General features: G+C 37.2%; 1 protein-coding gene across 1 annotated transcript; it reads left to right on the top strand.

Annotated features, from left to right (window-relative positions):
- The first annotated feature begins 16 nt into the window (after positions 1-16).
- Positions 17-12,948, top strand: odr4 (odr-4 GPCR localization factor homolog). The gene is made up of 14 exons (XM_081373600.1): positions 17-145; positions 700-802; positions 879-1,016; positions 1,114-1,209; positions 1,427-1,533; positions 1,640-1,676; positions 2,926-3,063; positions 3,181-3,276; positions 3,354-3,413; positions 3,513-3,638; positions 4,087-4,174; positions 4,523-4,708; positions 11,321-11,437; positions 11,942-12,948. Exons 2-14 carry the CDS (start codon positions 701-703, stop codon positions 12,007-12,009), a joined length of 1,359 nt encoding a protein of 452 aa, XP_081229726.1. The 5' UTR covers positions 17-145; position 700; the 3' UTR covers positions 12,010-12,948.
- Positions 12,949-13,004: the final 56 nt, after the last annotated feature.

Genomic DNA, 13,004 nt, shown 5'->3' with positions numbered 1-13,004 from the left:
GTCGCAAAGCAGCACGGACCTACAAGCGTATTGTCCAATCAGGTCGCTTGAATTGAGGTGCGTATGATTGATGCGACGACGCGTCACGCGTATTGGTTCCACTGAGAACTCATCAGCTGTTTGGAGAAGTGTGCCTGATCTGAAGGTACGTTTTAAGGATTTTCTTTGCAATTCTTTCAGAAACACCGTTGTTACATTGTATGTTTCGTAAAACGTCGTTATTCTCAATGGTTTTATAAAGAAGTTTACTCTTGCAAATGTATTACTTTTAGTTTTCATTCAAGACGGTCAACTCTTTCTCTTCTATTTTGGAACTTAGCTTTAGAAACAGTGATTTCTGGCATAATAATAATAATCTTTCATACTGTACACATAATGTGTGATGCATAAAAGTAATTTTACTGACTAAATACACTTTTTCCTGTTTGTTTGTTATTTACTGTCATTGAGAAGATTGACACTGATTTAATGATTATTTTGCTCTGGTACTGGTACAGGTAATATTGATAATAGTCCAAATAATTTTTCCCTTAATAACTGCTATACCTGTCAGTGAAACGCCGTATAAAGGTATTTTAACATTATTTGGCATCTGTTTGGGAAGTGTAACATGTTTTGTAGTTATTTTACAGTCGCAACTTGCAAGCAGGTTAATATGACACAATATTGATATTTATTATTGTTTATGTTTGCTGGCAGAATGGGTAGGAGTTATTTTGTTGATGAAGCTGTGGAAAAATATCTTGGTGGTCTTCTGGTAGCAGATCCTGGATCATGTGTGACTGGACTCCTGGCTGGTCAGGTGAGGAAGCTAAACTAACCTATATTTAATCGTGTCAGTTCACAGAACAATTTATCCTAACATTTTCTTTTTACAGTCCTCTCCTCAAAGAGATTTTGTGGTGCTGGCCGTGCAGACTCCTCAGAGGGAGAGTGAGGGGCAGCTGAAGTCTTCTAGAGGAAGCGGCCCACTGGATGACATTGATGTGGAGTGGGTCACAGAACATGCCAGGCAGGTGAGTAGCCTGATGTCTTGCCACTCACACACAATGGCTTTGAAATGTTTTTACAGTCTAGTTGTACAGATGAGGATTTTGTCTTTCTCCATTCTAGGTGTCCCGCATGTTACCAGGAGGTCTTTGTATTCTTGGCTTGTTTTTAGTGACCCCACCTGAACTCTCCAAAGATGCCCAAAACACGTTAAAAAGGGTACTGTTTTTTAAAATACATTTTATTTTATTTAAAAAAAGAAAACATTAATTTAATAATTATGAATTGTATTTTAGGTTAATTTAAAAATACATTTGAATTAAATTATACTAATAATAAAAAAATTTACTGGACCACATTTTAGCTTTTATTAAAGATGATTTTGTTTTCCATCATAACTTCATCATTTTATTTTTGTGCTGATCTCTTTTTGTAGCTTATATTTGCCATGGATAAATGCATAAGTAAGGGAAGACTGTGGGAACTGACAGAGGAGGATGTGAACGATCGAGTCACCCTGCACATCTGCTCCAAAACAAAGAAGTATCCTGCACACTACATCCCTACATAATTTCCTCTGTGATCTACAAGCATCACCCACTATGAATAACCTCAAAAGTTTGCATGATCCTTGACTTAAAATGTACAGAACTGTCTGCAAAACGCTTGATGTAAAAGATCCAAAGGTGAGAGACGTTTTGGGTACTACAGTAGTATCGTCAATACGGTAGTACTGTAAGTTATGTTGTATTTGTGGCAGGTACACTATTTAAAATGTTCACTTGAACATGCATCTATGCAAGAACATTACAAGACTGCTGTGACCTTAACAGTGCATTACAATAGTGAGTAGAAAAAATATAATAATGTAACTTTACTTAATAGAAACTCATTTTACATTTATTATTTTTTTACTGTATAAATTGAGTGTTTATAAAAGATAGATGCCTTTATAAATTTTAGGGGTCCTCACACAGCAATGTTTATATTGGGGGTCCATGGCATCTAAAAGATTGGAAACCCCTGTTATGGAGTGTTTCCCGGGTCCCGACGCTTCAGTTCAAACACACTGATCCCAGTTCATTTTACAATTAGTTGTTGCATGTCATTGTTTGTGCTGCGAGAAAGAAACTGAAAAGATTAAAAAAATCAGCAGCTTAAACATTATTCATTATTCACTTATTCTTGCAGGTTATCCTTTGCTCATTTGACAGATTCTGGAACAGATGTAGTGGTTCGTTTCTAGAACATTTCTAGATCTTTGCAATGTCGAATGCAATTCCATTCATCAGCATAGCAGTATTTGCACACAGTTCTTATCAGTCATATCAATCTTTATAATGTGATGCATTATAAATACATTTTATGTCTTAATATACTGTACATACTGCCCTCCAGTCAGAGGTGGAAATATCAAAAAATGAGTTGTTATTTTATATTTATAACATGACAGGTCAGTAATATGACACGAGCAAGAGTGCTGTTTTTCCGAATATCAACACGATTGCAAATGTGATTGATTTTATACAACAGTTCAATAAAAACAAAAAGTTATTATGAAATGACAGTTTAGACACAGCGATGTCGATATCTATGTTTTTGCTCTATTTCATTACCAAAAATAGTTCTAAACAAAGTTTTGTTTTGAATCCGTGTTTTTGAACAAATCGGCCGAATCAATGATTCACTAAGCCTACTGAAACTGCACAATATCCTAGTAACAGGTCTGAGGTCCACTTGGAAAAGCCTAGAGGTGATACAAACCAATACAATAGTGAAATTTCATAATTAATTAATTAAAGAGAGAATTAATTAATCCCTAAAGCAAGTTCTTAAAGGATTAGTTCACCTCAAAATGATTTGATATGATTTGTAGCTGGTATATTATCGTGAGATATGTGTATGGTATCGTGACAACCCTATACTGATTTCTAGAGTTCGTCCAAGCCAGCAGACTGGAAGTATCAGACATGTGTCTCGTCATCCTGGCCCATGTTGACCTGCTCTGTTGAGGTGGATTTGCAGATCCCTTTGACAGGATCTTCCTCTGATAACACAGACAAGTGCATGAAGGTGAGACAGAAGTCAGATGGGGTATATGAAGACAAGACAGTGTTTTATTTGTGAAGGATTTTGTGTAGAATTTTAATACAGTGTATACAGGTTGTGAATGTATCTTTCCATGTCTAGGATTGTCTTAAGAGGTGGGCTAAACAGATTGAGGCTGGTAACTGTCTCATAAGTGGCAGACAGGCATTAGATGACTCTGAACTCATCTCAGGACAGGTAAAAACATAATTCTGTCGTTTCTCTGTCATATTTTCTTTTAAATTTGAGATGAAGTAAATATTTTTTTCTTTCAGAAAAAGAACCTAAAGACAACCCATCGTCAGACTTTCCCTGCACGGATCCTTGTCTCAGATGTGAGCTCATAATCTTATCTCATAATAACGAACATTATCAATGAGATATATTTGTGTGTAGTCAAAGGTATAATGAGAATATTGATGTGACCGGAGCAGCCAGAGCTGGATGAGCGGTCCAGTGCTCTAGTTCAGCTGTGCAGTGGCTCCATGAGGGTTCGAGGGGTGGTGCACTGCAGGGCCTACATCCACAACAACAAACCCAAAGCCAGACATGCAGTACAGGTCATTAAAGCCTATTCTCAATGCTTTATGCTTAGGGATAAGTAATGTTTTGGTACTATATCAGTTACATGTATAAGACGATATCGATATTAGATATTTAATTGTTAATGCTTATTTCCCCTCATTTTACATTTAAATTACCTTGGCGTCATCTGCAGTAACAAAATCTTATGAACACTAATAATTAAATAACGGTTAAATATAATCTTAAGCAAGTCTCAATGTACATTTTTCATATTATATATTTAAGGTCGTGATGCCTGAATTAGCATTTAAAACAATTTCTGTTATTTCTTATTGGTTTATTATTCATTTATTTAGACAAAATAAGCCATAACATGAACATGATTTCACACAATATTTTCATGATCAAAAACCTGTCTAAATACACTTTTGTATTTGCCTGTTATTGATTGATACTGATTTAATTTCTCCTTTGCACTGGTAGGCCATTAAGAGAGACATCATAAACACTGTTTCCTCCAGAGTGGAGATGTTTCTGGAAGATCTTTTAATAAGTGAAGGGAGTCGCAAAGGTAAAGTGGTCCATCAAGTCCATTGACGTTGAAAGGAAAGACAACACAAAAATGAACATTCAGTCATCATTTACTCATCCCCATGTCGTTCCAACCCTGTATGACTTTCTTTCTTCTGTGGAACATAAAAAAAGATATTTTTAAGAATTTTGGGAACAAAACATTTAGAGTAAATCTCATTTTTAAGGTGAATTATACATTGAGGTTCCACAAACATTTGCAAACATCAAACTGAGCACTAGATGGCAGTAGGGTGCCACCCTTTGTCTTCAGTAAGTATTGTACACAGTACAGAAATAATAAATGTATTCTTAATTCAAGACATGAGTTCCCATATTGTTTCTCTAGGTCTGTGCACTGGGCAGCAGGCTCTTCCTCGGCGTGTGTTTGCCCCAATGCCCTTCTCCGGCCTGTCTGTGTGTGACTACATGTTCCCAGATGAAAATACAGCTGATGTGGCCGATCGTCTTAAAGAGATGCTGGACTGGGAAACTCCAGAAGAGGACATAGATATTAGTCTGGAGAGCAATCAGTGTATGTATCCCATATGAGATTTTAGAGCAGGGGTTCTCAACTTTTGACATCCCTTTCTTGCAGAGTTTAGCTCTAATCTTGATCAAACTCACCTGCCTTTAACTTTTTAGTTTTTCCGAAGATCTTGGCTGTGTCCGAAAACTCCCCTATACCTTTAATAGAGCACAATTTGAAGGGACAGCCATTGTTAGTGGGGTCCGAAACCATAGAGGATGTTGTCTAGTGCAGGGGTTCCCAAACTTTTCCATGCCAAGGCCCCCCAAATAATAATAATAATAATAATAATACATTTTATTTATAGGCGCCTTACATGACACTCAAGGACACCTTACAAACACAATAAAACAATCAACAATAATCAAATACTCATTATTACAACCATGGATACCAGTATTACGATATAAAAATAATCACATAAAAGCCTGCCGGAAAAGATAGGTCTTAAGGCGAGATTTAAAAACATGAAGACTTTCACTGTTTCGCACATCCTGTGGCAGCTGGTTCCATAAATAAGGAGCTGCATGACTGAAAGCTCGGGACCCCATAGAAGTAGTGCGAGTTCTAGGGAGAACAAGTGTAAGTGAAGAAGATGATCTTAAAGTTCGAGAGGGAGTATAAATATGAAGAAGGTCTAATAAGTATGACGGGGCAAGGTTATTGAGTGCTTTGTAAGTAAGAAGAAGAATTTTAAAATTAATACGATATTTTACCGGGAGCCAGTGCAAGTGTTGTAATGCGGGAGTAATGTGCTCAGCTAGGGAAGTTCTGCTGATGATTCGTGCAGCCGAGTTCTGTACTAGTTGGAGTTTGTTGAGTACCTTTGACGGCAATCCATAAAAAAGACTGTTACAAAAATCGATACGGGACGTAACTTGAGCATGGACTAGAATTGCCGTGCTCTTCACTGAGAGTGCCGGACGAAGCCGATTGATATTGCGTATATGAAAATAAGCAGAGCGAATGACACTGTTTATATGTGCTTCAAATGAGAGAGTACTGTCCAAAATGACCCCCAGACTTTTAACTTGTTTAGATAAAGAGACTGGTAAATTGTCAATTTTCACAGATGAACATGTAGATTTCGACAAATTGTTTTTAAGCCAACTAGAAGAATTTATGTTTTACTGGTGTTAAGTTTAAGAAAATTTGAAGTAAACCATTCTTTAATCTCTGCCAAGCAATCTGAGAGGACAGATGGAGGAAAATTAGCAGAAGGTTTAGAGGACAGATAAAGTTGGGTGTCGTCAGCATATAGGTGGAATTGAATGCCAAACTTCCTAAAAATATTACCAAGGGGTAAGAGATAAATGATAAATAAGAGAGGACCCAGTACTGAGCCCTGCGGGACACCTGTATTAACATATGAGGTCTTTGAACAGAACTGCTTCAACTGTACAAATTGAGTACGGCCCGTAAAGTATGATTGAAACCAAGTCAAAGGGGTACCGATAATTCCAATAGACTCCAATCTGTGCAACATAATGCTGTGTGATATAGTATCAAATGCTGCACTTAGATCAAGCAGAATTAGTATAGATAAAAGTCCAGAGTCAGCAGCTAACAATAAGTCATTGGAGATCTTAACTAGTGCAGTCTCAACACTATGGTAAGGACGAAACCCAGATTGAAATTGCTCGTAGAGACCATTATGAGACAGATGATTCTGGACTTGAGCTGCAACACACCTTTCCAAAATTTTAGAAAGGAAAGGAAGAGTTGAGATGGGACGAAAATTATCAGTTACTTGAATCAGCCCCTGTTTTTTTAAGTAAAGGAATTATAACAGCAGTTTTCAATTGAGATGGAACAGTTCCAGAAGTAAGTGAAGAGTGTATGATTTCCGTAATTAAAGAAGATAGAGAAGACAAGCAGGCTTTAACCAAGTACGTTGGAATAGGGTCCAACTGACATGTGGTAGATTTACTCTTATTAATAGTAGTGATTACTTCCTCGATAGTTGGAAGATCAAAAGAGGAAAGCATAGAATTAAGAGGTTGATCAGAGCAAGGGTTAAATTGACAGCTATCAAGCTTTGTCACTGATATTTGTTGATGAATGTTTTCAATTTTCGTTATGAAAAAAGACAAAAAACTTTCACAAAGATCAGCAGAGTAAAGATGTGAAGGAAAAGAATCAGGTGGTTTTAAAATATTATTTACCACAGAAAAAAAGTGTTCTTGTGTTCCCTTCACCAGAACTAATCACACTGGCAAAGTAATCAGTATTATTCAAATACCACTAGGTTCTGGCCAAGGCCCCCCTTACAGCACATGTAGAAATAAATAAATAAAACATCTAGGTGAACATCAGATTATGTGATGGTGTTTGATACCAGCCAATCAGAAAGATTATAGAGATGCACCGATTACAATTTTCAAGGCAGATTACGATTTTTCATTTAGTTTGACCTGCTGATACAGATTTTAGCCGATTCTGATTTCATTTTTTCTAACCACTTTACAGCACACACAAATATTTATTTTATATATATATATAACACCAAAAACAAGTTTAAATTGGTAAATTTTCTATAAATATTTTTGTCTTCATTTTCTTTGTGCATTTTAGGTACTTTTTGTGTGAAATCATATTTATTTTATCCATCAAAGTGTGCTTTCACTTTAATTGAGAGTGAGTAGCGCATCAAAAATAGACTCGGCGCCGAAACCCTCCGCTTCACTGCTGCTCACGCGACGCTCCTGCTTGACGCTCACGCGCTGCTCCTGCTCGCGGTGTGAATGCACTCACTGAACAACATGCACGCCGGAAAAAAAATCTTGCTTCTCACGCGCCGATCGCGGTCTGAAACGACCGTAATTCACAAGGTTTCCTACATGTGCGATCTGTGGGCATGTGTGATGCTGATGTCCCGCGATGTTATTCATGCGGCGCCAGAGTGAATTTGAATATGTCAGACTGAAAATCACGTGAAAATCGGGCAATTCTGGTCACTAGACGATCAATCAGTTCATCTCTAAAAGATTAGCATTAAAAGTATAATGTTCAGATAGGCTATGCAAAAAATTATTATAATGTTATTTTATAACAATACTCATATTAACAAATATTTATTTTTTAACGTTTTTTTAACTTTTAATTTTCGCTTTTTTTTTTCAACTTGCTGCGGCCCCCCTGGCGGCCCCCACTTTGAAAACCCCTGGTCTAGTGCACTCATTCAATCCCACAATGCGCCACAACAATGAGTGTACAACTGATCGTGCTCAACAAATACATACAGTTGAAACCAGATATTTACATACACTTCAGAAAAAAACACAAACTTTTATTTCTTTACTGTCATACATTAAATCAGAGTAAACTTTTTCTGTTTTAGATCAATAAATATTAACAATTTTTTGCATTTGTTAAATTTCAGAATCGAGCGAGGGATCATTTTTATGCATTTTTTTGATAACTTTCATCAAAGTCAGAAGTATACATACACTAACTTTATTGTGTCTTTAAACAATAAGAAAACTCCAGATGATTCCATTCTGAGCCTAAAGGAGAACTCCGGTCAGTTTTAACATTGAGCTCATTTTTTTGTACATTTGGAGTGCTGTCAATACAGAGAACAACGGCAAAAATCGGTGTTGCCTACACCGAGTTATTCTATTTTTAAAATTTGCACCCTGTTGACTTCAATGGGGCAAGTTTTAAACCTGCTTTTAGCCTCTTAACATCCTTGATGTGTCATTACAAGTGCACAGAAAATGTGAGTGATTCCTTCTGAGTGAACACGAGTGAATCTGACTGCAGTAGATGTGAAAGATATGTATAAAAATTATGTTATTTAAGCCAGCGCAAATACCTGTTTACATCCTGTTTTTCGGTTGAAGTCCAAAGTAGTCGATTGCCGAGTTCACGCGCGTGATCATTGGTAACTAAACCTATGCGCGTGAACTCGGCAACAACTGCACATGGGGACAAAAATCTTAATTTCTGGAGACATGTCCTGTGGTCTGACGAAACAAAAATTTAACTGGTCGACCATAATGATGAACAGTATATTTGGAGGAAAAAGGGCGAAGCTTTGAAGCCTCAGAACACCATCCCAACTGTGAAGTATGGGGGTGGTAGTATAATGTTGTGGGGCTGCTTTGCTGCAGAACTGGTGCACTTCACAAAATAGTTGGTATCATGAGAAAGGAAAATTTTGTGGATATATTGAAGCAACATCTGAAGACATCAGCCAGGAAGTTAAAGCTTGGGTGCAAATGGGTCTTCCAAATGGACAATGACCCCAAGCATACATCCAAATTAGTTACAAAGTGGCTTAAGGACAACAAAGTCAAGGTATTGGAGTGGCCATCACAAAGCCCTGATCTCAATCCCATAGAAAATTTGTGGGCGGCACTGAAAAGGCGAGTGCGAGCAAGAAGGCCTACAAACCTGACCCAGTTATACCAGTTCTGTCAAGAGGAGTGGGCCAAAGTTCCAGTAAACTATTGTAGAAAGCTTGTGGAAGGATACCCAAATCGTTTGGCCCAAGTGAAACAGTTTCGGGGCAATTCTACCAAATACTAAGGAAGTGTATGTATATTTCTGACTTTGATGAAAGTTATCAAAAAAATACATAAAAATGATCCCTCGCTCGATTCTGACATTTAACAAATGTAAAAAATATGTTAATATTTATTGATCTAAAACAGAAAAAGTTTACTCTTATTAAATGTATGACAGAAAAGAAATAAAAGTTTGTGTGTTTTTTTCTGAAGTGTATGTAAATATCTGGTTTCAACTGTAATACCCATAATGCACCGTGAAAGTCGCACTCACAGCTGAATCATCCATCCATCCATTTTCCAAACCACTGGTTAAATGTGGCTACAGCGTAATATCATTCAGGCATAAAATCATTTTTAATTGATTATTAAATTGTTTAATTAAGGTTTATACATAAGGTTTCCATGACAGAGTTCAAGATCTATCTTTATCATCTTACTACTGGAGCTGCCAGTGTTCTATAAGTTTCAAAAGATTAAACAGCAGGCACAAACTATGCAAAAACGACAGCCCTTCCGACACAGTGTCCGCATTCACTCACTTGTTTTCATTCACTCCCTCAAGTGAACTATATTAGTTGACTAACATAGGGAATAGTGAATGGGTTGGATTAGGGAATAGTGATTAGGGTTGGAGCAAAACTCTGCAGGAATGTGGATCTCGAAGGCCAGAGTTAAAGGATTAGTTCACCTCAAAATGAAAATTTCCTGATAATTTACTCACCCCAATGCCACCCAATATGTTCATGTCTTTCTTTCTTCCGTGGAAAAGAAATTAATTTTTTTGAGGAAAACATTTCAGGATTTTTCTCCACACAATGGACTTCAACGCTAACCAAATTGTTGAAGTCCAAATCAAAGCAGTTTCAAAGGGCTCTGCACGATCCCAGCTGAGGAATAGGGTCTTATCTAGCGAAACAGTCGGTCATTTTCTAAATAAACTAAAAATGTATATACTTTTTAACCTCAATTGTTCATCTTGTGCTGGTCTGCGACGCGCCAGACATTACGTAATCATGTTGGAAAGGTCACGCTGGACGTAGGCAGAAGTACCGCCCCATTGTTTACAAAGCAAACATGCGAAGACTAATACAAAAGCCCTTTAACAAAAAAGGTAAAACAATGATGTCGGACGATTTTGAAGTTGGAGGAGAAAATGAGATGGAGTTTTTCGGTCTACTCTACCTTTTTGAACCGGAGTACACAGATGAAGACCTTAGGCAGATGGAGGAGACGTAATTACGTAATGCCTGGCGTGTCGCATACCAGCACAAGACGAACAATTGTGGTTAAAAAGTATATACATTTTATTTTATTTAGAAAATGACCGACTGTTTCGCTAGATAAGACCCTATTCCTCAGCTGGGATCGTGCAGAGCCCTTTGAAACTGCATTGATTTGGACTTCAACAATTTGGTTACCGTTGGAGTCCATTGTGTGGAGAAAAATCCTTAAATGTTTTCCTCAAAAAACTTCCTTTCTTTTCCACTGAAGAAAGAAAGACATGAACATCTTGGATGGCATTGGGGTGAGTAAATGATCAGGAAATTTTCATTTTGAGGTGAACTAATCCTTTAAGAATCCTTGCTTCCTCACTATTGCATTGGTTTGTATCACCTCTAGGCTTTTCCAAGTGGACCTCAGATCTGTTACTAGGGTATTGTGCAATGTAGAGCAAGTCCTTGCAAAGTCTTTGGGATTCAAGGATGACTGAACACATTATAGGGACGTTATGGTTAAATGGTCAAGAATGTGTATAGGTGTGTGATTTACAGAATGCTAAGCAATAAACCTTTTCAAAAGGAGCACATACAGACACACCCTGCCTTGTTCCCCTCTAAAATAATAGCCAGATACACCTTGCATCTTGTTCAAACCAGTTTTTTTCCATGTATGGTTAAAAGGAAAAACATAAGTGATATGTTTAACCGGAGGCTATAGAATGTCTGATCCCTTGTAATAACGGGCCCTTCTGGAATTTTGGATTATCATCTTCATGACAACTCTGCCTTCTCCCTGAAAAGAGGAGGCTTCTGGTTACATTTCTCTCTCTTCGGCCCTACAATACCTAAATTTTTTTTACATGTTTGTGCTTGTTTTTTCCCAGTATTCTCGCCTGAATTGGAGATGGCTGACAGCCACAGTGAGGATTCCAGTAAACGTGTCTTCTCAGAAGTTCAAGTTGAAAATCCCCACATTCACAAAGCCCCTCAATACTATGCTGGTAAGTGCCTAATATTATTCATAATTATTAGTATAAATATTAAATCACTCTCTATTTCTTCTTATTAATACAATAAATCATTCTCTTTGTAGCATGGTATTAAATGGGGCTCGACAATATTGTTAATGATACATTATCTAATGATACAGTGTGAGTGACTCCATGTTCTTGTTAGTTGGGCAGATGTGACCATATGTTCTTTTTGTGATTCTTATTATTCTTGGAAACATTCTCATATTCCTGTTGGCTCATTTCCACCCTCTCTCTCTCTCTCTCTCTCTCTCTCTCTCTCTCTCTCTCTCTCTCTCTCTCTCTCTCTCTCTCTCTCTCTCTCTCTCTCTCTCTCTCTCTCTCTCTCTCTCTCTCTCTCTCTCTCTCTCTCTCTCTCTCTCTCTCTCTCTCTCTCTCTCTCTCTCTCTCTCTCTCTCTCTCTCTCTCTCTCTCTCTCTCTCTCTCTCTCTCTCTCTCTCTCTCTCTCTCTCTCTCTCTCTCTCAAACACACAGGTGTGGCAGTAGCAGCAGCCATTGCTCTCCTTGCCACAGCCACATCTCTACTGTATTTTAGTGAGTGACAATGGAAATGGTAAATAAGTCTGTGTGGATGTACAAGTGAGTGTGTATATTTGTATAATATACTATATAATCTTTCAATATACTATAAAAGATTTCAAATATAATCCTTAAATTTGGACTATAAGTCTGTTATAGGATTATTATAATGTAAGATACACTATATGGAAAAAGAATGCAGAGACTCCTTTCTAATAAACAGGTTTGGCTATTCGAGTGAAGACATATCGTAATGTTACACTATATAATGACAACCTAGAGAATACTGTGCCGAACACACTGTCTGACCTTACTGATGCCCATTGATGGGTTTATTCTTTTGCCATTGTTCTGAAATTAGACACACAAGCATCAATGAGGTCAGGTCAGGTCTGATGTTGGGTGATGGGCTTTTTTCAGGCCAGTCAAACCATTTCTCTACTAATGTTGCCACAAAGTTGGAAAAACAGTTATTTTTGTGATGAAGTAGCCTACTGTGATTTGATTTATACTTGAATAACAGAATAGACAAATCCGTTAATTTGAAACCGTTCACATATTTTTGATAGTGTAGCTTAAAATATATATTTCTAAATAAGTTAATTTGGTAACAACATACCAGTGGCAGTTAACTTGAGGGCAAATTACACAATCATGTGTTTTGTTTTGTTTTTATTTCATTTTTTTCTTGTGAGGGGAATAAGATTTCTTGCAGGTAACATGTTTTCACTTGCGCAGCCTTAATAATAGATCAAAAGAAAAGCGTTAACTGTCATTATCCTACATGTCTTTGCAGAATGCTTGTGGTTTTTCTAGTATTGTGCCAGTATTTTCCTGTATTGTCATTGTAATTTTTGTCATGTCATTATCAAACCAGTTTCTTCTGGCTTCTGTAACCGCTTGCCATGAAAGGCATACAGGAACTGACGTATTCAATTAATATAATTAAATATAATTGCCGGAAACATTTTGTGTGTGTGTGTGTGTGTGTGTGTGTGTGTGTGTGTGTGTGTGTGTG

The sequence above is a fragment of the Scardinius erythrophthalmus genome (genome assembly GCF_964197995.2).
Source record: "Scardinius erythrophthalmus genome assembly, chromosome: 9".
Lineage (NCBI taxonomy): Eukaryota > Metazoa > Chordata > Actinopteri > Cypriniformes > Leuciscidae > Scardinius > Scardinius erythrophthalmus.
This window is presented reverse-complemented; position numbering and strand designations above follow the sequence as displayed.

Excerpts from the sequence above, each read along its gene's own strand:
- odr4 (XM_081373600.1), top strand. The coding sequence starts at position 701 with ATGGGTAGGAGTTATTTTGTTGATGAAGCTGTGGAAAAATATCTTGGT. Across the intron at positions 3,414-3,512 it reads CACGGATCCTTGTCTCAGAT|CCAGAGCTGGATGAGCGGTC; the intron begins GTGAGCTCATAA and ends TGACCGGAGCAG. Across the intron at positions 4,709-11,320 it reads TAGTCTGGAGAGCAATCAGT|TATTCTCGCCTGAATTGGAG; the intron begins GTATGTATCCCA and ends GTTTTTTCCCAG.